This window comes from Apis laboriosa, unplaced genomic scaffold (assembly GCF_014066325.1).
Source record: "Apis laboriosa isolate Shangri-la unplaced genomic scaffold, ASM1406632v1 scaffold17_cov146, whole genome shotgun sequence".
Lineage (NCBI taxonomy): Eukaryota > Metazoa > Arthropoda > Insecta > Hymenoptera > Apidae > Apis > Apis laboriosa.
The window spans coordinates 400,329-425,654 of record NW_025222181.1 but is presented as its reverse complement, the minus strand read 5'-3'; the positions used below and the strand labels follow the sequence as shown (position 1 = coordinate 425,654).

Below are 25,326 nucleotides of genomic sequence, written 5' to 3'. Positions count from 1 at the left end.
AAACGATACGATAAGCATTCTTTTCTTAGCCCATGGACGGGAAGAAGGAGGATCCGTACAGTTTCGTCAACTGGCCGATTATCGTCCAGTATTCGTCGTTAGCAAAATTAATCGCGAGCCCGGGTAAAATGATCTACTCGACATTGGAAACTCGACATCCGGCCAGACGTGTATCTCTCTCGGTCGTATCCTCGCTTCTCTCTCGGCCGCCTTTCCTCCAACCTCTTTATCTCTCTTCCTCTCGCTTCTCTCTTTCCCAAGTTATTTCTTCTCTTTTTTCTCTCTTTTTTTTTTCCCTCCGTTCGCTACGATAGCAACGTTAACCAGCTGCCTACTTAGAGAAACAAGACAGAAAGAGGGAGAGGAAATGGGATGAAGGGAGAGGGAGAGAGAGAACGAGAAGGAGAAGGATAGAGCGAGAAGCGAGTGGGGATAGAGATGGAGAGAGGAGAACGAGGCGGAATACTCGCATACTAACGCATCGATGCCACTTACTCACCAACCACATCCCGTCTTTCGGCCTTCCGGCTTGTCTGTAACTTTCGTGGAAACGCCTCTGGCTTCCTTCCGGTCGTTTATCACTCGGTAGACGCTCTAAACGTAGATACGCTGTCCCACGTATGTTCATTTCACCCCCACCACATTCATTTCTAAGCTGCCTCATCACCCCCTCCCCATCCCTTCGCACCAATTATTCCCCCTCTCTCTCTCTCTCTCTCTCTCAACTCTTCTCCTTTCTCACTCTTCGTTTCTTTTCATTCCTCTTTTAAGATGGCGGCATCTCTTACATTTATGTGCCCTTCTTCTTCACATTTTAACCTTTCCTCTAATATTAGGTCGCACGATTTTCTCTTTTTTCGCGTTTAGAAGGTTACTTGAATGCCATACTTCGAAGGTAGGTGCAGTTGCATGGTTGCATGCTACGATTATATATTATAATTGCGCGTTAAATTTCTCTCGCAATTCGCACTTAACAACTTATCATCTCGTCGCGTACCAACAAAATCGATACATAAGTTGAAATAAATTTGAAAAATATTCCAGTAAGATAAAAATTGATATTATTTTTTATCCCTAATTAAACCTAAAATCAATTTTACGTATCAACAGGGAGAAGAGAATTATACTTATTGATATAAATAAATAACGTATATACTATTCTAATCAAACGTAAAAAGGATTAGGAAAGATTATTAACGTATATTATGTATATTCATATTAACTACCATTCTCGGATCATTTAATTTTTACTTAGAAAAAAAATTTTTTACGAAACAATTTCGATGCCCGCGACGATCATTCGTCGTTTCTCTCGCGTAAAATTTTTACGCGAGAACAGCTTATACGTCTAACTCGGTCGATAATGAAAATCACGTTTCATATTCTATTTATTCACCGTTCGTATTCGCGTGCTCGTTAATTAGCTTCCCTCGCTAGGTCCCGCTCGGCTAATCCGCTCCGACGTGTTAATTTTCCACTCGCAATCAACAAATTAACAAATATATTCTGGTAACCTGGCGGTAACCAACAACCGGGGAGGGGAGAAGGGGGGAGGAGAGGGGAGAGCATTACGAGGCGGCCTTCCGCCGGAAGGGAACTCGCACACCACGGAGTTTCTAGTTCCTGTCACTCCCGTGGCGGGATATGTTATATAGTGGCGCGGCTCGAAAATCTTCCTCGCGTTTCCTTGATATAATTATCGTCGTTGAACGTCGAACCCCGACGATCGAGCGGAAGTCGCGTTTAAATTCGTAATGCCGTTCCGCTAATTATGCTCTGACCGTAATCCCATTAAAATAATATCCAACGTTGCAACGTTCCGTAAAATTTCACGATCGCGATCACGATACTTTGATAGTCGATATTTTTGGAATTTTTTTTTTTTTGCAATTTGAATTTTTTCCACGAAGATTAGATTGAGAAAAGATTATTCTGAGAGTAGCGCGTTAGGGTTAGGATTTTACTTTAGTTTAGATTATCGTATATTCTAAAATTCTAAAAATTTAACACGTTCTTTTAGCTTTGCTGTTAAGGAATTATCACTCTTTAAAAAAAGAGCTTTTTGTAACCGAAGGTGCAATAAATTTGATGAAATTTTAAAATTTTTCCAAACGATCTTCAAAAATATTCGTTTTATCGTGATAAAAATGTACTTTCAAATTCATAAATAAATAAATATAGATAATGAGAGATTTTTTTTTTATTTTTTTTTTTCCGTATCGATGATTGATCGATCGATAAAGAAAACGGAGATAAAAATCTTTTTACTCGAAAATTTCAATGAAACTTTGAAGCACGTAAGATAGCATGTTGTCGAAGCTGTGATACGATAAAAGAGCCTCCTTCGTCTTTTTAGAGACCCTTCGGCTAGACGGCCTTCTTTTTTTCACCGGCTACTCGTCTAGCGCTGTTCGAGTTTCCAGCTGTCGTGACGCGACTTCGTGAAAGGGACTGAAGCATCGTCGACAAGGGGAGCGTGCTTTAACGAGACACGATCGATCTACCCTCGCCCGTATCGGGTCTATTCAGCCGTACGGGGAGGGAGGGGAGGGGGAAATATAATTCCAGGTAGACAGAATATGACGAAGATAAGAGTATCATCCCTCACATTTTGTCTGTGCAATCGATATTATTAATCGAAAAAATTCTGTCGTTCATTTTCATAGAAAAGATATATGAAATCTGTGCAACGCTACTTTACCGACAATTCCAGATGATTATTATGAGATTTTAAAATTGATTATACAATGGATTACATTTAAAATCACATATTCCTATATCATACTCAATTATAACGAAATTTCACGAAACATTTCTTCAGAAAAAGTTTCTTTATCTTTTTTTTTTATATTCAAATAATTTAAATTTCTATAACTCGAAGATTTTGATTTAACCTTAAAATTCGGAATTTTATCGTCAGAAAATTTCGAGTAAAAAAAATGTTAGATTCAAAGTTGGTTGAAATTAGAACATTCTCCACTTTTTTTTTTTTTCGTGAATAAGTGAGAAGAAGAGCGGAAAATCTGTGGAGAAAAACGTAGTGGCGGTGGAGGACCAGGTTCGGGTGATCGAGCAGTGGCGCACGGTCGGCGAGAAGGAGAAAAAGGGATAAGACGAAGAAAAGGAATGGCGGAACGGCAAGAAAACGGCAGGCTAAAAGAATCCGCCGGATTTCCGCTCGACGTTAAAGCGCCTATCGAGGCCGTTGCGCAACGCGCGTGTACGCCCGATAACGATGGAAGCCGATGGAAATGCCTTCTACGTTGTTCCACGGATTTTATCTATGGAAACCGATCGGATTTTCATCGATATATCATTTACTACTCGTTAATCCCTCCTCGTTTTCCTAGATATATCTCTTTTCCGTTTCTTTTCTTTCTTTTTCTCCCTAGGAAATTTTGACCGAACTAATGGTATCTTAATTACTGTCATTGGGATAATAATTTGTGAGCTAATTAACCAGAAATAGAAATTTTTAAAGATATAGGAAATAGGTTTACTAATCGGAATAACGAAGTATTTTTACGATGTTTATTTAATAAACATTTTAAGGTAAATGATATAATATTTAAACTAATGATGGAAATGTGTGTAATAAAATTTGCAGAAAATACAAATATTGGAAGAAACTGTGGGAAAAATTGTTCAGAATTTATTATATGTGATTTTTTATATATTTCATTAAATAAATCATTTAAAAAGAATTTATTAAATGAAATAATAAATGTTCCAAAATTATTTTTAACTCAAACAACAATTTTTTACATGTAAAACATACATACAATTTTATAAATAATAAAATATTATTGAAGCAATGATTTCTGATTTATAGAACTGAAAAAAGAAAAAAAAAAACGAAACTTTTCGAATGATCTAATAATCATCGAAAGCGATTCAAACGAGTTCAGAACGTGCGAATCCGCTCGAATTCGCGCGATGCTTGCGGAATCACGTAGAAGGCGTGTCGTTCTTTTTCTAAAGCGAGGTTCGCATCTTCCTTTCACGGCACGCTGCAGTCCATCGTATTCTTCTCGTTTGCGAATACAGAGAAAGAGAGAGAGAGAGAGAGAGAGAGAGAGAGAGAGAGAGAGAGAGAGAGAGAGAGATTCGACACGGCGAGTTCAGAACTGACCTAAGCCAATGGCCACTCGTGATAGTCGACATCCGGTCCGGATCATCGTTCGTTAATAAAAAGTATAATAAAGACAACCAGAGATACGGAACGAATCTGTTCGCCTATCATTTTATGCATATTCGGTATCTGCTATGCCTAGTTATATAATCACATGTGAATGCCGAGATCGATTAGAATTCTGTTTTCTTGCTTTTGATAAAATGAAATGAAAAGTCGATTAAATAGACAATGGATTTTTTTTTTTACACTGACGTTTAGATATATATATATATATATATATATATATATATATATATATATATATATATTGGCGTATAGAAATGAAGGTGTGTACGAATCTGACGAAGAACAAATGTATGTATATAATAATGTATAGCTTCAAAAATATTTAATTATTATATTTACGTATATAGAATTCACATACATATTATAAAAATGAAATATAAAGCGTTATGAAAATATATATTCATTTGAAAATAATCGAGTAAGAGTATAATTGCAAATAAAATTTAAAAATTTCGAATCTAAGTAAATTAGAATGAAATAACTTCGAGTTGCTTATCGTAAGATATTCCATCGAAAAAGAACCTGTCATGAAATGGACATGTATTGTCGATTCTGATCTTATGATAATTATCAATATTAGAGATTTACAAATACTATTTGTTGAGTAATTAAATATCAATTGGATTCAGAGAAAAAGTCAAAACGCAACGTCGAAAGGGGTAGGGCCGAAAGAAGCATGTACGATTTGAAGTGGAGGACGCGTGGGCCAACAACGTGGTCGGAGCTGCTTTCTACGCGCGGGCGAGAAACGCTCGTTGCATACATAGGATACGGGGTTACAGCTTACTTGCCACGAATTTTACGCGTTTCTATCACCCACATACGCTTCGATATTATTGGATCGAATAATTTATATTCCCATTTGAATTCGAAATCTAGACCCATAGGAGCAATGTCCGATCACTACCACTTCATCGCCTCTCATACTCTTTCTCTCTACTGTTCGATTGATCGTTCTGCTACAACGATTTTGATTTTCAATCGATGTATCAGTTCACAGAGAAGTTCACAGATATGTATTAAGATTTTTGTATGTAATAATTGGAAAAATAATAATAAATAAAATAGAATGGATAAATTGGATAAAATTTTTGCACAAAGAATATTTAGAAGAGAATATATGGAAATAGATTGAAATAGATATGCATAGTATATCCATTTAATTTTTAAAATATATATTGTTATATTTATTAATTTACTTAAGTTTTGCATATTGCACTTAGAGTAGAGATTTATTTAAAATTGTATATTATGTAATACTTATATAAAAACTATTTTTTCGTTTACAATTTCATCTTTGTGAAATGTAAAAATTGATACATATTTCGTTAAGTTTTTTGAGGTTAGGATATCAACTTAATATATTTATAATGATTCGTGTCCAAAATAAGTGTTAAATTTTTAAAAATGAGATAGTTAGAATAAAATCTTTATAAATATCTCCATTAATTGTGGATGTAAAAAAGATAATCTCAAAATTACTATTCTTCTCTTCATTAACTCATTCTTAATTTTAGTAACTAGTTACTTACTACAAATCGATCAAAGTATCCAGATATTTAAGAATGAGAGTGTATGCTGATAGATTTCTCATCACTTATTCAAAACAATAAGAATGATTAGTAACAGAATATTATCGAAGATAGAATGGTAAGATAACTCAATTTGACACAATATATCGATCGATAAAACATGTGTACACCGGTAAAACAGTTAGAGAATTGACAACAAAGATACAGTATGTATCACAATTCACAATAGATTGGCGTTCAAATTTGACGAAATAATTGAATGTTGTCAAGTCAAATAATTGAATGTTTCTTAAACGAGCGTGGAGAATACTTATGTCCAGATAAATCAACTCGATTCCTACGCAACGAAAATTCGAAACGATTCTTGCGCAAAGAACGCGACCATTCGGAGAGGCGAAAACCGTTTGCCTAATAAATCATTTCGGTTGGCGAGCACGGTCACCAGAAGGCGTGGGTGTGCTTCACGAGAATATACTTGGAATTTTTGTTTACGGAGAATTTGCAGGCTACTAATGGCATTGCTACGCCTACGAATTCGAGGCTAGGCAACCTGTAACGTTCACGTGCTACCGCGTAAGGCGAGGCAGAAAACGAAACTACCCACTAGTTCAACTCCTACGGGAAATGGAAAAGGAACTCGATCGTCGATGGGACCAGTTTGATAATTTCATCAAATTTTCCAAACGTTTGAAACATTCGTATCTCTCTATTACCTTTTAACTTTTTCATTACGATATCTAGCTAAAACTGTTTGATATATAGAATTTTACGGAATTAATACGAAAATATACGCATGTGAAAGTTTAATCTTTTGGTGTCTAGTGTTCTCTTAAAAAAGAAATCGATATTTATAAGTGTCTACATTATCGACGTAACGTATAGCCATTATTTAGCCGCCATATTGTTGTCAAATCATCTACTAGAACGATTGAAAAATCAAACAAGTTTATTTTTTCTCAAAAAAAAAAAAAAAAAAAAAAAAAAAAGGTCTTTTTAAAAAAATATTATGGCTTATTTTATATTGACTTAGTTTGAAAATTTGTCAATAAGGAGATTTAGAAAGAAATCTCAAACGATTAACGGGGAAAATATCGCATAAATTGGAAGACGTTGACGTTAATCGCACGTATGAAAAAGAAAAAGAAACTAAAGAAAACTGGCTCGAACGATTCGCGTGTTCGACTGTTTGATCGAAATCCATCCATCGATCGACCAATTGGATAAGTGTATTTCCCTCGAACAAGTTCACCTACGCGCCGACAAATCGATCGCTCGACACAAAGAACTCGAATCGCATGGCTCCTTAAGGATTCTGGCTCGAATTCGCCGATTATCATATTCAAAAGCGATGAAGAAAAGAAACACACGACTAGCATCTGGCTTTAAATTAATTCTCGACACTGTTTCATGTGATCTCGCGACAGCACTTCCTTTTCGATTTGTATACTCTGATATGACGCATTTCTAATAATTTTTAATTCTAATTTCAGATTTTAACTCTCTGTAAACACACGTTTTTCTCGCTTATGAAACGAACGAATTCTAATCGTTATTTTTAGATTTCATTTGGAATTTAGAAATTAATAATTTATTATAACAAATAAGTCATGGAGTATTAGAATGACGATAAATTAAAAAGATACAATAATAAAGTGATGAACAAATAAAAAATTGAAAATAGAGATAAGTATGCGTCTTCCAAGATCTATGGTATTATTATTACTAGAGAATTAAAATTTGTCACTAGATATATTTTATTTTTCTAAGATATCATACTGCTCTTTCAATATATTCCATTTCTCTTGATTTTGTCAAGTGTAGTAAAATATATTATGATTAAATTTAGCATGCGTTAACGTGATCAAAATTTATGAAAAAAATAAAAAAAAAATTGGTACTCACATCTTTACTGGGTACGCAAAGCGGTGTCCCTTCTTTCACGATCCCAGCTTCTACCATCACTCCCATTACGATGGGATCTCGAGAATTGAAGATGTACTAAAAAAGAAGAAGAATATTTTTCTTAAGAAAGAGTGTTTTTGTGGCAAATGATAGGATAAGAATCATAATGATATAAATAATATAAATAAAACATTAATATAAATTACATATAAATAAAAATATCTTGAAAAACTTTTATTTATATTTGTATTATTCAAAAACTAAAATTGATCACTTCTAACTTTCTTCTAACTTTCATTTATGAATAGATATTTAAAAAAAGAATTTCACAGTTTTCTCTGTAGATATATTTTCCAATTTTATTGATTTTAAATTATATATTATTATACTCTTATTATTATATATTATATATTATATATTAAATATGTTATAAATGAAATAATTGTTTCTTTTTGCAGTTACATATATGATAACTTAAAACAATATGATATATGATATACGTTATTAGAACACAATTCCATTATTTCCATTACCTGTGGCAAAATACGAAGTTTGCAAGGAAACACAGCAATATGCTTGTTTTCGTCACGTTTACGTTGCTTCAACTCCTCTCTATACGCGGTGAACTTATCAAAGAGATGGTAAATAATATCCGCTTGGAAAATTTTAACTCCAAGCGAATCGGCCAATTCTTGAGCATCTCTTTCTATCTTTACATCGAATGCGAGGATGGTGGCATATCTGTAAATTGATCAACATTCGTCAAATAAAAATCAAAAGATACTATGACTATACATTAGAGATGTGAAAGAATTCAAAATTTTCTTAATATATTCACTAGTAAAAATGAAACATTGCTTTTATTGTTTTTATCAAGAGTTTTAAAATTTATACCTTTTTTTTTTTTTTTTTATATAGAATCTTTTAAAAGAAGCTACTCACTGACTGTCATGCTCCAACATGATAGAGGCCTTCATGACATCTTTCTTAACAACGGGACCAATACGAATTCCAGCATACTGCAATAGAAAAAATTGTGATTTTAAAATTAGATGCTTCGAAGTTAAAAAATCTATTAACCCAAAAAAAAAAGAAAAAAAAAACAATTTGTAAGTATTCAAATATCATCTAATCCTAATTGATATCAGATCAATAAGGAAGATTACTATTAAATCGTTAAAAAAAAATTCAATTCATCTATGATGAATAAATGGCAGATTGATAATAGTCGAGATAATTTTTATTATATCGCTTGTTTCCTGTTTTTAAAAATTATCGCGATAAAACTGGATGTATTAATATTGTTTTGATCCATCTTGCGTTTGCGTGGGCCACGTTTAAACGGGAACTCTCGATTCAGTCGCAACGGAGTTCCGTACTTGGAAGGAAAACAAAATATTAAGGTAAGGCATAAACCACTGTCACCGTAACATAAATACAGTGGAACGCTATGCGAATGTAAGCGTGTGTGCCTGTTCGACCGCAAAAATAACTAGTGACGCATGCTGTCCGGATTCGGCTTCGCCGATGCGGCGAGACACGACGACAACGTAGAAATAAACGCACCGATGCACCTACAAACAATCTGTCCCGCGGGCTCTCCACGGATTGGAGAGAGATCGAAACAAATCCTTTAAATTCTCTATATATAATTATATAAATTAAATAAATAAAATTTCATATATTTCATGATATTCTGATGATAATTTCTATGAGATATAAACTGAATATAAACGTGTGAATTTCATTTCAGGAGGAGGAAAAATTCTGGAGGAATAATTTTTTAATTCTCGAATTCGAGAGAGAAATAAGACAAGAGATAAAATAATTAAAAATATTCTACTTTTTCTCTAATTATCTGGTGGTATTGATCGATGTTTATTGCATTTAATGCAATCTTGTTTTAATTAACGATACAATTTAATTTAAGCTTTCTAAAAAGTAAGCAGGATGAAATTAGAGAGAATCGGAGAAATAGAGTAAATATATTTATCACACCCTGTGTATACACGTGTTATTCTAAGACTTTCTTCTATTAAGATAGCACAACTTTCGAAAGATAATGGTACGACTAATTGCTGGTGGATAAAACGATAAAATAAAACGCGTAACAGTAGCTACATTTACGAGTAGCTAATTTTCGAGTTCAGAGACGAGCAACGGTTTCGATAATCATTCATCGAGAGTAGGCGAGGAGGGGAAGAGGGAGGGGCGGAGGAAACAGGACGAGTAGAAGAAGATGATACGTTGCCGAGAATTTTGTGAAGATAAGACGGGTTTTTAAGACTTCCGGTGCGTGGTCGCATTCCGATATTAGGACGAGATACGGCCGACTTTTTTTTCTTTTTTTTTCCTTTTCCTGGACCACCATATAACCCATTAAGCCGAGAGTTCCTTCGTTGACGTAAATATCCGTACATTCCGGCGTGCGTACGTCATTGTTTTTCACTTTTATTGTAAATAAGAACGTCATCTGCATTCTTATGTAATTCCGTGTATATATATATATATATATATATACGTTTAAATATTAACCTTAAAATATTATTGCAATTTTTATTGGATTTTTTTCTTTTTTCTTAAAAATTATTATTAATCAACGAAATTTTGTTTGTAATTTTTTTTTTCTTCTTTTTCTAGTCAATATCGATGGATGATCCAGATTAGATGATTAGAATTATTATACATTATGATCCTTTTGACGTGAATAACAACGATGAATGCATCGCCATCGACCGAACGGAAGGAAAAAGGAAAGAAAAACACGGACCAATTAGAAGGCACCATCGCTCGATAAATGAGCCTACCGAAATACCGGTAGCTAGTCATGTTTCATTGATGAATTGTGATACCATCCGGTGGAATAAAGCAAAAAGACCGGGTGCGGAGTAAAATCGATCAACGTGTAAGAGAAAGAAAGAAAGAGAGAGAAAGAGAGAAAGAGAAAGATGAAACGAGAATAAGAAGAGTGGTGAAGAATCCAATATTAATGAAGTACACGAAAATACATAATTCGAAAGTAAGAAAGGGAAAAAGATTAAAAGTTGTTAAAAATGGTACTAAAAAGAAAAATAACACTTAGCAAAAACATTGATCTTTTCGAATGTTCTATCAATATTGGCAATATTTTATAAAGAAAATATATATATATAGTAAGAAATTACTCGAAATTATTTATTGAATTTTTTTACTGTATCTAATTTGTGTATAATTGTGTAACTGTATAAAATTTTTAAAATACACAATCGTTATGATCGAAAAAGATTGGAATATAAGAAAAACAAGCAAACAAGCATCGGAATTCGGAAATGGATTTTGGCAAGTAGGCCCCTGTTCAAACGGAACAGATGCTATCGAGAAAAGAGGAAAGGAGGAGGAAAATAGAAAAAAGAACAAAACAAAAAAAAAAAAAAAAAAAAGGAAGAAAAGGCGGTGAATAAAAGGCAGAGGAAGGAAGAAAGAGAAAGTGGAGGGAAAGAGATAGAATTCACAGAGGAGAAAAGGCGGACGACAGATGTTGCCAACGAAAGAAAGCTAGTACAAACGAGAGGAAGTCGAGAGGAAGAGGGGAAAAAGAGAGAGAGGGCTAAAGAAGAAAGAAGAACGCTTCCGGCATTAAAAACCGGCTGACAGTGCACGGATCCTCTTCAGCCTCTTGTCACAACCGCGAAACGTTTGCCGAACAAGGAAACTCTAATTTATTAACCAACCCTTTAACAGTGTAATGAAATCGAGGGAAGAGATTCGGATTCAGGGCAATTTAGAAATTGAAAATAACGTTTGACGTTAAATTAATTAATAAATTAAAATCAATAGATCTAATTAAAAATTATGTAAACGTGGCTTTAAAACTAATTCCTCGTTCATCAATTCGAAGAATTTTCCCTTGAGACTTAATTTAATTCCATCGAAGTTGGATATACTTTTATAACCTTTTATGTAACCGATAAATTTTAATAATTGCATTGGTAACATTTAAAATATCAATATAACTATATATCTTTAAACCGTTGCCTGAATTGAACTTATAACTCGATTAAACTGCAAATCGTCTCTTTCTCGGTTTATTTCCACGATTGTTCGCCATCCGGCGTCATCATCCCATGAAGAAAGAAATTAATTAATTATTGTTTCGGCTGGTTAATATTTATATTAAAAAAAAAATATATATATTTTATAGAGTTATATATAATTTTAGAGATTTTTAAAATTATTTTATAAATTATTTTAAAATCGTTAAAATTATATTATTATTAATTCATTAATTTATATTTATATTTTATATACCATTATTACATGGTATTCATTGCCAAAAGAAAAATTTGTCTCGAAAAAGATAAGCAGCATCGATTAATTTTCCACTTTCGTATATTAATTAAGTTGCATTAAACGGTAGAAATGAAATTCGCACGTAGCTAAGTGAAAGAAACGTGGGAACAACTGGTTGCTAATTGACATTTGCTTTGCACTGCATTCTCCACTTTCATTTCACATTTTTCTCTCTTTTTTTTTTTTACTTGTCCCTCCGTTAGTCCTTATTGTCATCGATTACCGGTTAGCTCAACGATAGATGACCCGTTTAACTTGTCTTCTTCTTCTGTTTTAGAAGTTTACACACAAAAAAAAAAAGATAGTTGGTCGAACAACATCGATTGTAAAATTTTATAAAATACAAATTCTGTGTGCATATAATATAAATTCGAAGCGATTTGTAAAATTTCTGTTTCAATTTGCTACCTATTTTGAACGTTTGACTATTGTTTTTAATAAATAAATAAAAAATTGTGATAAATATTCATAATAAGATATTAACAAACTTTTTAATCCTTAATACAAACTTTATACACATTTTTTTAATATAAGTAATATTTTTCAATACATCTTCTAGAATTTAATTAATTTATTTCTTATAAAAAAAAATTATTTGTTGAAAATCATTATATTGGCAAAATACATGTTTATAACCGCCAATAATTGCGTTGACAAGAAAACAACTAAACGCTATCAGTTAATTAGTTTCCATTAAAATTTTGAGATTTTGTTGGTCAACGTTGTTTATTTCTTTTTTTTTTTTCTTTTCAGAAGCCGACTATAATCTTTGAGCGGCTTCTCTCTTCGTGAAAACGTACGTATCGTAAGATGCCAGCACACGGCCGACAGAGCGTGCACTCGCGTGTCCGCGCTCCGCATATCCGCTCCCATGTCCTGGTATAGCTGCTTATATACCGCGGTTAAAAACAATGCGAGGAAACGAGCCATCTTTTCCTGCTATGGAAAAGGAGCGGAGAACTGCACCTCCGTCCATCCGTCCGTCCGTCCGTTCGTCCGTTTGTCCGTCCGTCCGCTCGTTCCATCGTGCAACGGAATCAACAATCGAATGATCCAAACTATGCGAATACGCGAAAAATCGACGCGTTTCTATCAGAGATGAGTCGAAATCTGATTTAAATATGTGAAACTCGAATCCATGACTTTATGAGATCTTAAAAATTCGAAAACTCGAGACTCAAAATACTTAATTTTTTCTTTTTTGATATATGGAATCTTAATAATGATAATAAGAAATATTTAATTTTTACATTTTCTTTTATAATATAAACTAATAATAAAATTATGAGATTAGTAATCATTAATTAAAATAAATTTTTAAAATATCTAAACATTGGATTGATAAATTGAATTATTTATTTTTAATTAAATAAGAAATCTTTTGAATTTCAAAAAATCTATAATATATAAAAATACATTGCGATTTAAAATTTAAAGTAATGTTTTCTTATCCGAAAGATTTTTTTCGTTCGGGGAATAAAACATTAATTTCTACGTGGCTATATTACAAATAAGGTAAGTAATTATTAATCGATGCGCGTGGCATTGGCTTATTCCAAGAAGAATAGCGCGTGTCCCGGTTAAACTATTTAATTCGATCCTGCTTGCGCGCGCTTCTAAACAGGACGAGGACAGGAAGATACTGGACAAGAATTTTCAATTCGCCAACGCCAATCGAGCGGATATGCGTATAGTTCGAAGTTGAAACGAAATAATTCGCTTTTTAAATATTAAATATTTCATTTCGATTGCAATATCGATTAAAACATTCGATTCAATTTAACATAACCTCAAATTCATTCACGATGAATTATGTTATTCGACTATTTCGTTTCTCAATTTCGGAATTATTATATATAATATTTAACAGAAATGAAGATTGAATTATTTTTCGTTAAAGAATAATAAATATTTTATAGAAGAACGATACGATATGATTCAAATGTAAATATTTCGATTTGTTGAATGTGTATCGATTGATTGAAATATATTTCGAAACATCTGGCATAAGAAAAAAAAAAAAAAAAAAAAATAAAAAGAAATCAATATTTGAATCAATAAAGGATTCCTTCAACGATATTTATGTCTCATCTCATAGAGACACAAACGCTTTATAAACCAACACACAGAGGACTACGATTCGAATCGTACGTCCGTCCGTTCGTCGATTCGTCCACCCACGGTGCTTTTGCTTCGAGTGTGGGCAGTTTCCTGTACGTTGGTCACGTATTCCTTTTTCCAGCCCACACGCGTTTGTGTCTCTGTATTGAGAAGTCTCAGAGAAGAGGTCTTCTCAGAGAATCTCTATATATTGTTAGTGAGTAAGGTTAGCCCATCAACCCCATGATTTTTCCATCTCTCATTGAGAAAGAGAGAATTTTTGAACGAGAAATATATAACGGATAAAGATATAAGTAGACAAAAAAGAAAGATAAAGAAAGAAAAAAAAAATGAAAAGAAAACAGAGGAAACTAGGCTACCTCTGGTCACTGCTATACGGTCTACTCCCTCTTGCATGCCATATGTAAAAGCATACCCGCATTACTCGTAGAGTGACGAACCGTACTTACGACTGACTACGTACGTGTATATGCGATAAACCTGACGTCACACCGCACGTGATCGTACGATATGGTGGGGACAGCCCATTCATAATCCGCGGAAGGACAAGCTTAAGGCCGTTTCGGATGTTACCTCGAACTGAACCATCGTAACTATGTACTTACTATATATTACTTTTTCTTTTTTTTTTAACGTGCAAACATTGAAGCACTGCTATTTGAGTTACAATCTAAATATTCAAATAATATCAAACGAATTACAATTAGAATATACGGGATTAAATATTAAATACAAAAATTTTAAATTATTTTTCCATATGCAATTACATAATTTTCTATTACTTTTATTATTTGTTGTATTTAATTAAATATTAATGTCACAAATATCATTAGTAATTTCACTTAATTTCATTGATAGATTTTTTATGAATAAATTTTTTAAAATCATAAAATCTTAATTTAATTTTTATTTAAATTTTTAAGTTTAATTTAAATAAATTAGTGATTCCAAACTTTTGAATAATAATATATTTAATTAGTGCTTCAACGAAAAAATTTCTTTTTTTTCTATCTCATTATATTTTTTTTATAAATATAATATCATGATATTTTTTTTATAAATATTATTTTTTGTTTAATTACAATGATTTATATTTTATATTGTAATAGAAGAAACATTTGAAATGGATAATGCCTTAGAAATATTATTCTATAAATTTAATTTTATTTTTAACTAATTGAAAATTTTAATTAATTAATAAACTAAATTAATGATATAATCGTTAATTTTAAAATAAAATTTATATGATGAAAAATTGCGAATCATAGACGTCCTATAGACTAGAAACCTATAAGGCTTGCTCACGGATGTACAACACAGTTGCTAGTACGATGGATCACAACTACAAGCATCATATGCGACCAATGAGTCGTATCCTGCTAAACTGTTAAGAAGGAAGTAGTTCGTTGTTGCTGTTCTCTCTTTTTCTCTCTCCTTTTCTATTTTATTCCTCCCTCTACACATCTTTTTCTCTCTCATTTTTTGTCGGTTGTACAATTCGCTTTCTTTTTTACATTTTTAAAATTATTTTGTAATTTTTTTATTAAATATGAAAATCTATTGAAAAATTATCAAACATATAGATGCAAGAACGTAATTATATAAATTTATAAAACAAATTTTTAATGCATTTTAAGTTTTTTTTCTTTTTTAAATTTCATTCAAAATTTTTACGATTTAATTTGTTTAATATTTATTATATATTTTTGTTTCATTATTTTATATTCTTAATATTCTTAAATGATCTATAATAAAATCTATAATAAAATTGATTAAACAATAAATAAAACTCACCGGTATCTTGCTGCTTTTGAGGAAGTCCAATAATGCTTCAAGAGCACCCAACGTTGATGCTTGCACGTAAACACCACGTTCTGCAAGCCGAATATTACCGAGAGCACTAGACAACTCTTTTGCAATTTCTTCTTTTAAGACTTCCACTTCATCTGATTTTTCAGCCACTTGGAGATTTAATCCTATTTATAAAATATCAAATCATGTTTTATTTCTTCATATGACAAATATAGTAATACTTGCATGTATCAATATAATAAACTATTTACCTGCAATAGCTTTCTCTAAATCTTTTGCAGCAATTTTTACTCCTTGTGCAGCTTTCACTTCACGATGTTCAATATACGCATTCTATAATTTATCAAAAAAAAAAAAAAAATAAATAAATAAATAAATAAAATAAAAATAAAAAATTAATATCATACAATTATTTTTATACTAAAAATAATACAAAAAACAAATTCAATCAACATTATTCATTGCAGAAAAAAATTTCGAATATTTACTTTGACTCTCAATTCTTTAAGCGGTTGTGGCATAAGTAACGAACGAATTTGAGTTACTATAGGACCATCAGTACCCGCTACTATCATTGTTTCGCCTTCTTTCAACATTCCATTGACTAGAATACAGTCTATTGTAGTTCCAAGACCTGGTAATGCTTTCACTTCTAAAACCGTTGCTTGAAGCTCTTCACTATACATAAGTCTTTTAGCTAATGGACCTTGACAGGCATCAACTATTAATGATAGCAAATTACCCATACCTTCACCTATATAAAAAATATTAAATAATATTTTATTGTTGCAAATTAAAATTTTTCATATTATATATTATTAAAAAAATTAATATATTGATTTACCCGTAATAGCACTAGTTGGTACAAGAGAAACATAACTTCTAGGATCCGGATTTTCATAAAACAATGCAGCATTCAAACCTTGTTCCGCAAATTGTACAATAACATCCTTGGAACGTTTTTCAAATTCACGCTGTGTATTAATAGCTTGGCTTTTTACAATATCTTGAATATCTTTTCGATTCATAGTTTGCCAATCATATAATCTATAAAAATTATATTTATCTTATAAAATTTATTATAAAATATATATTTTTTATTATTATTATATATTTTATTATAAAAATTATCTTTATATTTATAGCATTTAATTTATATATTTTTATAGAATTGATTTTATATATTATACCTATCAATCTTGTTTAAAGCTACAATAAAAGGACATTTCTTCGTCTTCAGTAAATTAATACTTTCGATGGTTTGTGGCTCTAAACCATGCATAATATCAACGACTAATATCGCTATATCACACAAAGAAGATCCTCGATTTCTTAAATTACTAAAAGATTCGTGTCCTGGAGTATCTATTATCAAAAGTCCAGGTATTCTGAATTTCTTTTCGTCAAACTAAACAAAAATTATTACTTTTTATTAATCTTTCATTTATTATTTTTTATCTTTTATCCTGTATATAATATATAAAACAATTTTAAAAAATAACGTACTCCTTTCACGTGTTTCGTTGATTCTCGAATAGCATCGATAGGTACATTTGTGGCGCCAATTTGCTGAGTTATACCACCTGCTTCACCATCTTGTACATTCGTTCTTCTTAATTTATCAAGGATTTTTGTTTTTCCAGTATCTACATGACCTAGAACACATACTACGGCAGCTCTAAGATTATCTAACGATCTTTTTTTTTCTGCTTCTATTCTTCGAACTTGTATTCGTTCCCTAACTCGCTCTTTTTTCCTTGCTGCATCTGATACTTTATCCTCTAATCCACTATCATCTTCACTTTCCTCAGTCTCTGATTCACTTCCACTCTCACTTTCTGATTCGCTTTCTGAAGATTCTTTTCTGGTTTCTTCAATTTGAGATTGCTTTTCTTTTTCAAATGAAAGAATTGTTTGTTGAATTTTTTCAGGAGTTTTTGACACATCATCTAATTTGTCTATAAAATTATCTTTCATTAAAAATACATTTCATTATACATTTGGAAATATATTTATAATTATATATTAATACCTTCATCCTGTTCATCTTCACTAGTTTCAGCATCCCATGAATCTTTAACATCATCTTCCTTTTCTTCAGATTCTTTTGATTGTTGATCTATTATTTCTACTTCAACTGTATCTGCCTCTGGTACACTTTCTTCTATTTTTTCATCATCTTTTTCATCAACGCTCACTTGCTGTTTTATTTTGTTTGGTCTTATACGAGTTCCTGAAAAGATGTACATATATTTAAATTTCTTGTTATATTATTTTTTACAAAAGAGTATTATAATTACCTGGTCTAGTTTTCTTTTCTCCTGCACCTGGTAAATCTACTAGGCCTTGAGCTTTAAGTGCATTGATCATAGCTTGTGCTCTAGCTCTATCTTGCTTTTGTTTTGTTGTTAAAAGTTTCCCTTCTGCCTTTAATCTTTCTTTTCTTTGCTTTTCTTTAAGCTTTTTTCTTTCTTTCTTTTCCTGTTCAAGTCTCAATTGCTCTAATCGAGCTTGTTCCCGCAATTCTTCTTGTCGTAATCTTTCTTCCTCTTCTCGTTTCAATCTTTCTTCTTCTTCTTTTAATTTCTTTAAAGCTTCTTGCATTGCAGCTATAGTCTTCTTTCCAGGACCTTTGCCTATTGCACATATCTAATTATACTAAATGTAGACACAAATTAATGTTATATCCTAACAAATATAATTTGTATTAATTTGCTACTTTAAAAAGGACTATGAAATTATTTGTTACCTTTTTCTTTTGTTTCTTCTTTTCCACCTTTCTTTTTTTTCTTTTTGCTCTCATCATTTTCACTAGGTACAGAAACATCTACTTCATTAATATCCTTCAATTCTGCTGTTTTTGTTTCTGGTACCTTTATGTCTAATTCTTTCTTCATTTCTTTTTCTGCAGGTTTTTCTTCTTTATTTTCTCCCTTCTTATTCATTTCCTATCAAGAAAATATAATTTAAATATAACAATATAATAAAATAATATAATATTTAATATAAATGTACAATAAACACAATAATAATTATATAAATCACATACTGCTTTCTTTTGAGCAAGTTTTTTTTGTTTCTCTCTTTCTTTCTTTTCTTTCTTCTTTTGTGCTGCAGTTTTTACAGTACCAACTTCCATCTCATCATCAATATCATTTTCTTCAAGAAGTATACCAGTTTTCAACTCTTCTTTAATATCAATAATTTCACTTTTCTCTTTTTTCTTATCTTTTTTTCCTTTCTTTTTTTTATCCTCATCTTCAGGTTTTTGTTCAATTGGTTCATCTTTGATTTCTTTTTTATTGCCAGAATATTCCAATTCCAATTCAGCCAAAACTTTTTCGATATCTTCATCACTATCATTACGCTTTCTTCTGGCTATTTAGAATATAAAATATAGAAATATATTTTAATTTTATTACAATTACAAATTATAACTTAATATAATATAATTCCTTCTTGTATAAAAGTAATTTTTATTATTCTTTATAAAATAATTCAATATAAATATATAAATATATTATAAAAATTAATAAATTGATTAAATTATTACATGATATATATATATATATATATATATATATATTTTTTTATATGATACATAATGATATATAATATAATTAAATAAAATTAAATTAAATAATTAAATTAAAAATATTAAAAAAATAAATAAAATAATATAAATAAAATAAATAAAAATAAACTTTTATTATATAATTTAAATATTGTAATGAAAAAATAAAAAATGTATAACAATAATATTGATAAAAGTATATGACATTTTGTGATAGACACTTGTAGCTTTCACTATCTAATTAAACAACTTTCACTTTACATGGTTATTAATTATTACATTTTCTAAACGTTTTTATAACATAATATAATCATATCATTTATAATGAATTTATATTCTACACAAGAACAAAATATCGTAAAATTTAATATCAATTTTAAATTATGAAATATGTATCATAATGCTTTAAAATTATAATCATTTTCATAAATCACTTCATAAAAATTTAGAAGTTTCTATGAGTATAGAAAAAGCCAAACAAGATAAACTTTAATTTATCAAATTATAAATATTATAAAAAAATTAAAAATATATTATTATCCTTTCCGTATGTAACTCAAAAACAGTTAAATAGAGGTTAAGTGAAAGCAGACGACATTTATCATAAGAAAAAAATGTTTAAAGTTTAATTAAAAAATAAGCTTATATATATATTTAAAATATTATTATTTAATGATACATATTTATAAATTTTATAGTTATTTTTTTACCTTTTTTGCCTTTCTTCGGTTGAGATTCCTGCATCTTGATCTACTTTTAAGATTTTCTTTATGTACGTTCAGTTTTTTAATAGTTTTTTTATCGTTTCAATAATAAAATTTTTTTGGAATAGTTCAAATTTCACTTTTAAATATATGTAATTTCGAGATAATTACAACAAATAAATCTTAGGAAATCTACAAACCCTTATATATCTTTTAATCCGGTCTGCACAACTAATATGTGCACAACTAAACCATATATTATTACTTTCTTGTAAGATGCACATTACACAAAGATTAAAGTCAATTTCATACATATAACTAATAATTTACGAAAATAATTATTAATAAGTAAATATTCATTTTGTATTATATTTTTCAATTTTTATTTATTAAAATATATAATTTTTGAAAATATATTATTAATGTAAATATAAAATAATATGAAAAATAAAATAAAACGTAGTTTACATGAGATTTTCAATAGCCAATCACATTGTTTTATTATTTTTTACATTTATCTATTATTTACGTTTTAAAATAAATTATTTATCGTATTTATAATTAACAATTTAATTTAATAAAAATTAAACTTTATGTCTTATATATAAGTTATATTAATAATAATGTTTTTGCTATTTTTTTTAATAGTTATTTTATGCTTAAATGCTAGTTACACACACGCCATCTATGCAATATCTAATAATTTCGATAAAAAACGAACGGTTTCGTTCTTCACATTGTGACTAAAATGGTAAGTTAGTTATAAATATAATCTGAAATACTTGAAAACATCTTTATATAAATAAAATATTAAAAATTATAGTTTTATTAAAAATTTATTAAATATAGTTTTATGATTATTATTTTTTTTAAATAATTTATTATGTAGTAATTGTAAATATTATTAATATGATAGATTCATGTTATTCAAACATAACCTTTATGATAAAACAGATTAAAATCTTTTGGGATTGAATCAATAATTCTATAGCATGATTTTGATATTTTTTTTTTTAAATAATTCATTAAATAATTATAAATATTCTGATATATGTGTCATCTTAATATTTGGATATAATTTTTATAACAAAATAAATTAAAATCTTTTAGGATCTTTTAGGAAATAATTTTATAATTTTTGATTTTTTTTTTTTTATTTATAGTCTACACATAAAAAAAAGACCAGGAAGCTTCGTGGTCATGTAAGCCATGGTCATGGACGTATAGGTATGATGTTATAATATTCACTATAAAATTAAAAATTTATTTTAATAAAAATAAATTAAAAATTATATAACATTATATAACAAAATTAAATAATAAAACAATATTTTATTATATTCAAGGTAAACATAGAAAACATCCCGGTGGACGGGGTAATGCCGGTGGTTTACATCATCATCGTATCAACTTTGACAAATATCATCCTGGTTATTTTGGAAAGGTAAATATTTTTATTTTGTATTTTTATTATAATTAAATTATTTCAAATATTAAGTGATGATATTGAACTTTATTTTTCACTGGCGAACTGAAATACTTTGATTACACTTAATATTCTGATATGTTGCATCAATATCAAATCTGTTTCTAATTAAAAATGATTATTAGTAAATTTTTAATTTATCTTTATAGCTTGGTATGAGGAATTATCACTTGAGACGTAATACAAAATGGTGTCCTACTTTAAATTTGGATAAATTATGGACATTAGTTTCTGAACAAACTAGGCTTAAATATAAAGATTCAGAAAATAAAGTTCCAGTAATTGATCTTGTTAAAGCGGTAAGTTTAAAATAATAATTATTTCATTATTTATTTCATATATATATAAATATATATTTATAAAATAAAAATTATATGTCCTGAAATTATTTACTATATTGCATTTACATTTTTATCATAAATTTAATTTTGTAGGGATATTACAAACTTTTAGGAAAAGGTCGACTTCCTAAGCAACCAGTTATTGTTAAAGCCAAATTTTTCAGTAAACTTGCAGAAGATAAAATTAAAGCTGTTGGTGGAGTTTGTGTTCTTTCTGCTTAAATATGCAAGTAAATTATATCATAATGAAACTTTTATAATGTTTAATATCTATTTATATATTTCTATAATTTTATGAATTATAATTAAAATGTTTAATGATGATAATATGAACGGGCGGTCGAAAAAGTGCGTACAACACTTAACACTATGTTGATTGTTCTTTTTAACTGATAATGAAACTAATCTAATTTAATTATATTAAAGTTTTTTTTTTAAATTAATGAAGATTTTTTTATTTTTAGGAGCTGAAGTCTTGATTATCTTGATTGGTGTGGTCACTGTGTATTCCAATAAATTTATATTCTTAATAAAATTTAATAACGAAAAAAGAAAAATCATATATATTTTTTAATTTTTTTTTTTATATTAAATATAATTTTCACAAAAATTCTTATATTTAAAATTTAAATAGATATTTACAGTTTGATTAATAGTAGTAGTAATAGTGATAAATAGTAATGATTTGATACAAGAAAATAAATTTTATTGAATTTCTTAAAATTGCTTTCACAAATGGCTATTATTTAGGATTAAATCTTGTTAATTATAGAAACAATATTCAACTTTTAATCAATGAGATATTAGTTTTACAATTTCAGCTTTAATAATTTATTTACTTTTAAATTTTGTCAAATTCAATTTTTCTCTGAATTATTTAAATATATTTAAATACCAACAAAAATACCGAATTATACGATTAACTTAACGATTCCAACATCTCCCTATTAATTACATTTATGAAAATATATTTTTTTTAGATATATATATAATTATATAGAAAGGAATTGTAAGCAAATGTGTATGTAATATTTCTCATTTTTTGTAATTAAATGAAAAAATTACTAATCTATATCGAGCTAATAAATTAGCAAAAAGATAATGAATTAGATACAATGAAGAACTGTAAGAAATATTTTTAGTTTTTTTATATACAAAAAATTATTTATTTAAAAAAGAAATTTAATATTCATTGTTATTTTTTTATTTTATTTTATCATTAACCAAAAGATTATGCTATATGAGGAGGTGGTGGAGGTATTTGCATGCCTGTTGCTAAGAGAGCTGGTGGTGGTGGCACTGGATTAAACATAGGTGGTCTTGGTGGTGGTGGAACTGGTACCATAGGTGGTCCTAATCCAGGCCTTATTAAAGGAACTGGAGGAGGTGGTACTTTGCCAACTGAAGGTTTTTCATTTTTAAATGCAAATTGTAAAAAAAATTGTTTTGTATCTTTGTTCCAATGTGTCCAAAACTTGCCTTCTGCCTTTTCAACTTCTCTACTAGGAACCTAATAAATATTATTATATTTTTATAATAATATAAAACATAAAACAATGAATAATTTTCTATTAGTTTATATTTATATTATAAAATAAACTTACTTTGAAAGCTATAGTTTCATAAGGCTCCGCAGCAAATAATAAGTATTGCCACTTACGATCTGGTGGTTCAACTCTTTGTTCATATGCTGACATAAATCTATGTCTTGGAATAACATTATCTGCAACTTCTGGATAATCAACTTGAAACAATAAACTTTGCTGTCCTGATTCTGGATCTCGTTGTTTAGTTACTCTGTAACCAGGTCTTCCAATTTTTACAAATTTTTTTGGTTCTACGCGAGGTTTTTCGGGTGCAAGTGTTTGAGGTGCTTCCTTTGCTTCTTTAGCAGCTCTTCTAGCTAAATTTGCTTGATGCTTTTTACCTTGTGTATGAGCTAAATAACTGCCTTCATTATTGTGAAGAGTTAAACACAATTTACATTCATATGATCCTAAATGATTTTTCATAAAATATGGATCTTTGTTAAGATCAATAGTTTCCAATGCAAGTTGTCGTAAACGTTCTCTTCTATCTCGGTTACTTTCTGACCAAGATGCAACACCTCCACCGCCAGTTTTACCTCCTGGACGATTTTGAAAATCCATTTTCGATTTTTGTTTATATTATTTTACTTATTTATGTTTAACATATACGAATAGTTATGATTATAAACAGTATAGAATCTTAACTGAATAGTTTACTACTGGATAGTACTACATTAACCTTTATTTATAATATATCAAAGCTGTCGAAACGTCAGGATAGGCAATATAAAGAATGTAATTAAATTACTAGAAAAAAATGTTTTTTTTTATCTTTTCATTTTTGTTATTTCAAATAAAAATTTTTAATATTTAATATTTTTTATTTATATTGTAATTAAGCAATTTACAGAACTTTAGTAATTTTTAATGATTTCATTATTTAATTTTATTATATAATGGTAACTCTAATGGAATTGTTTTGTTATAATAAATATTATATAATTTAAATATAAATATAGAATATAATTAATTAACAATATGTTTTATACATATATTAATATTTATATAATAATCATTTTACGGAATCACAGATTGTATTTTATTATAATGTTGGTAGAGAAATATAATATATATATATATAACTATTTTTATATCGTCATAATATACATAAAAATTAATTTTGCTCTTATTTACATCATATTTATGAAAATACAAAAATATAATACCTGAGAAATATAAATATATTGATACTGTTAATATTTACACTATTTCAGTAAAAAGGAATGAACATAATACTTCGATAGTATTATGTATAGTAGTCTTCTAATATTTAATAATATTGTAGATTGTAATTTCTGGAAGACTTTTTTTAACTATGTATGCATATGTTTTTTTTAGAATTTGATAATCTTGTAAACTTTCATAATATTAGCTGGAACATTTTCTCTCATTTCATTCTGTAGAAAACATTAAATATATATGTCATTTCAACTTTAAAGATTTCTAATTTTTTAAAAAATAAAGGAAAAGAAAAATAAGCTATGAAAATTAAACGTATAAATAAACAATATACATCTGAAAATAAAGTTAAATTTTAACATATAAAACAATATATAGAAATATTTTATGAATAATATATAAATATTTCATCTTAAAATATGAAATTATTTTTTTCATGTTTAAATAAATATTCTAAGTTAAATAATATTTTAATTTTAACTTTAAAAAAATAGATATTCATTACTTTTTTATCATTTTTCAAACATCACTTCATTACATATAAAAATAAATAAAT

General features: G+C 28.9%; 3 protein-coding genes across 4 annotated transcripts in view; 1 reads left to right on the top strand and 2 right to left on the bottom strand.

Annotated features, from left to right (window-relative positions):
- Positions 1 to 20,382, bottom strand: part of LOC122711689 (eukaryotic translation initiation factor 5B) — a 34,824-nt gene extending 14,442 nt beyond the window's left edge. Inside the window, exons 1-14 of the mRNA XM_043930696.1 lie at positions 20,182 to 20,382; positions 18,947 to 19,275; positions 18,647 to 18,845; positions 18,198 to 18,533; positions 17,930 to 18,130; positions 17,404 to 17,855; positions 17,088 to 17,305; positions 16,742 to 16,944; positions 16,386 to 16,651; positions 16,149 to 16,230; positions 15,880 to 16,061; positions 8,578 to 8,654; positions 8,169 to 8,376; positions 7,636 to 7,731 (exon numbers count right to left, since the gene is read on the bottom strand). Of these exons, the coding sequence (XP_043786631.1) occupies positions 7,636 to 7,731; positions 8,169 to 8,376; positions 8,578 to 8,654; positions 15,880 to 16,061; positions 16,149 to 16,230; positions 16,386 to 16,651; positions 16,742 to 16,944; positions 17,088 to 17,305; positions 17,404 to 17,855; positions 17,930 to 18,130; positions 18,198 to 18,533; positions 18,647 to 18,845; positions 18,947 to 19,275; positions 20,182 to 20,215 (2,883 nt within the window). The 5' untranslated portion in view covers positions 20,216 to 20,382. The remainder of the gene's footprint in view (positions 1 to 7,635; positions 7,732 to 8,168; positions 8,377 to 8,577; positions 8,655 to 15,879; positions 16,062 to 16,148; positions 16,231 to 16,385; positions 16,652 to 16,741; positions 16,945 to 17,087; positions 17,306 to 17,403; positions 17,856 to 17,929; positions 18,131 to 18,197; positions 18,534 to 18,646; positions 18,846 to 18,946; positions 19,276 to 20,181) is intronic.
- A 526-nt stretch (positions 20,383 to 20,908) lies between these two features.
- On the top strand, positions 20,909 to 22,559 carry LOC122711692 (60S ribosomal protein L27a). 2 transcript variants are annotated; one of them, XM_043930702.1, is made up of 6 exons: positions 20,909 to 20,926; positions 21,339 to 21,402; positions 21,522 to 21,619; positions 21,811 to 21,960; positions 22,096 to 22,228; positions 22,467 to 22,559. In XM_043930702.1, exons 1-5 carry the CDS (start codon positions 20,924 to 20,926, stop codon positions 22,222 to 22,224), a joined length of 444 nt encoding a protein of 147 aa, XP_043786637.1. In that variant the 5' UTR covers positions 20,909 to 20,923; the 3' UTR covers positions 22,225 to 22,228; positions 22,467 to 22,559. The 2 variants fall into 2 exon arrangements, with proteins under 2 accessions (XP_043786637.1, XP_043786636.1); XM_043930701.1 differs by having other exon boundaries at positions 22,096 to 22,232.
- A 585-nt stretch (positions 22,560 to 23,144) lies between these two features.
- LOC122711691 (splicing factor 3A subunit 2) lies at positions 23,145 to 24,273 on the bottom strand. The gene is made up of 2 exons (XM_043930700.1): positions 23,607 to 24,273; positions 23,145 to 23,512 (listed from the first exon to the last, which is right to left on the bottom strand). The coding sequence occupies exons 1-2, from the start codon at positions 24,150 to 24,152 to the stop codon at positions 23,234 to 23,236; spliced, it is 825 nt and encodes a 274-aa protein (XP_043786635.1). The 5' UTR covers positions 24,153 to 24,273; the 3' UTR covers positions 23,145 to 23,233.
- Between the last annotated feature and the right edge of the window lie 1,053 nt (positions 24,274 to 25,326).

What these genes read in the sequence shown, in the direction of transcription:
- LOC122711691 (XM_043930700.1), bottom strand. Translation starts at nt 24,152, where the DNA reads ATGGATTTTCAAAATCGTCCAGGAGGTAAAACTGGCGGTGGAGGTGTT. An exon ending in ATGAAACTATAGCTTTCAAA is followed by an intron (nt 23,513 to 23,606) that starts GTAAGTTTATTT and finishes AATATTTATTAG; the next exon opens with GTTCCTAGTAGAGAAGTTGA.
- LOC122711692 (XM_043930702.1), top strand. An exon ending in CCATGGTCATGGACGTATAG is followed by an intron (nt 21,403 to 21,521) that starts GTATGATGTTAT and finishes ATTATATTCAAG; the next exon opens with GTAAACATAGAAAACATCCC. An exon ending in ATCCTGGTTATTTTGGAAAG is followed by an intron (nt 21,620 to 21,810) that starts GTAAATATTTTT and finishes TTATCTTTATAG; the next exon opens with CTTGGTATGAGGAATTATCA.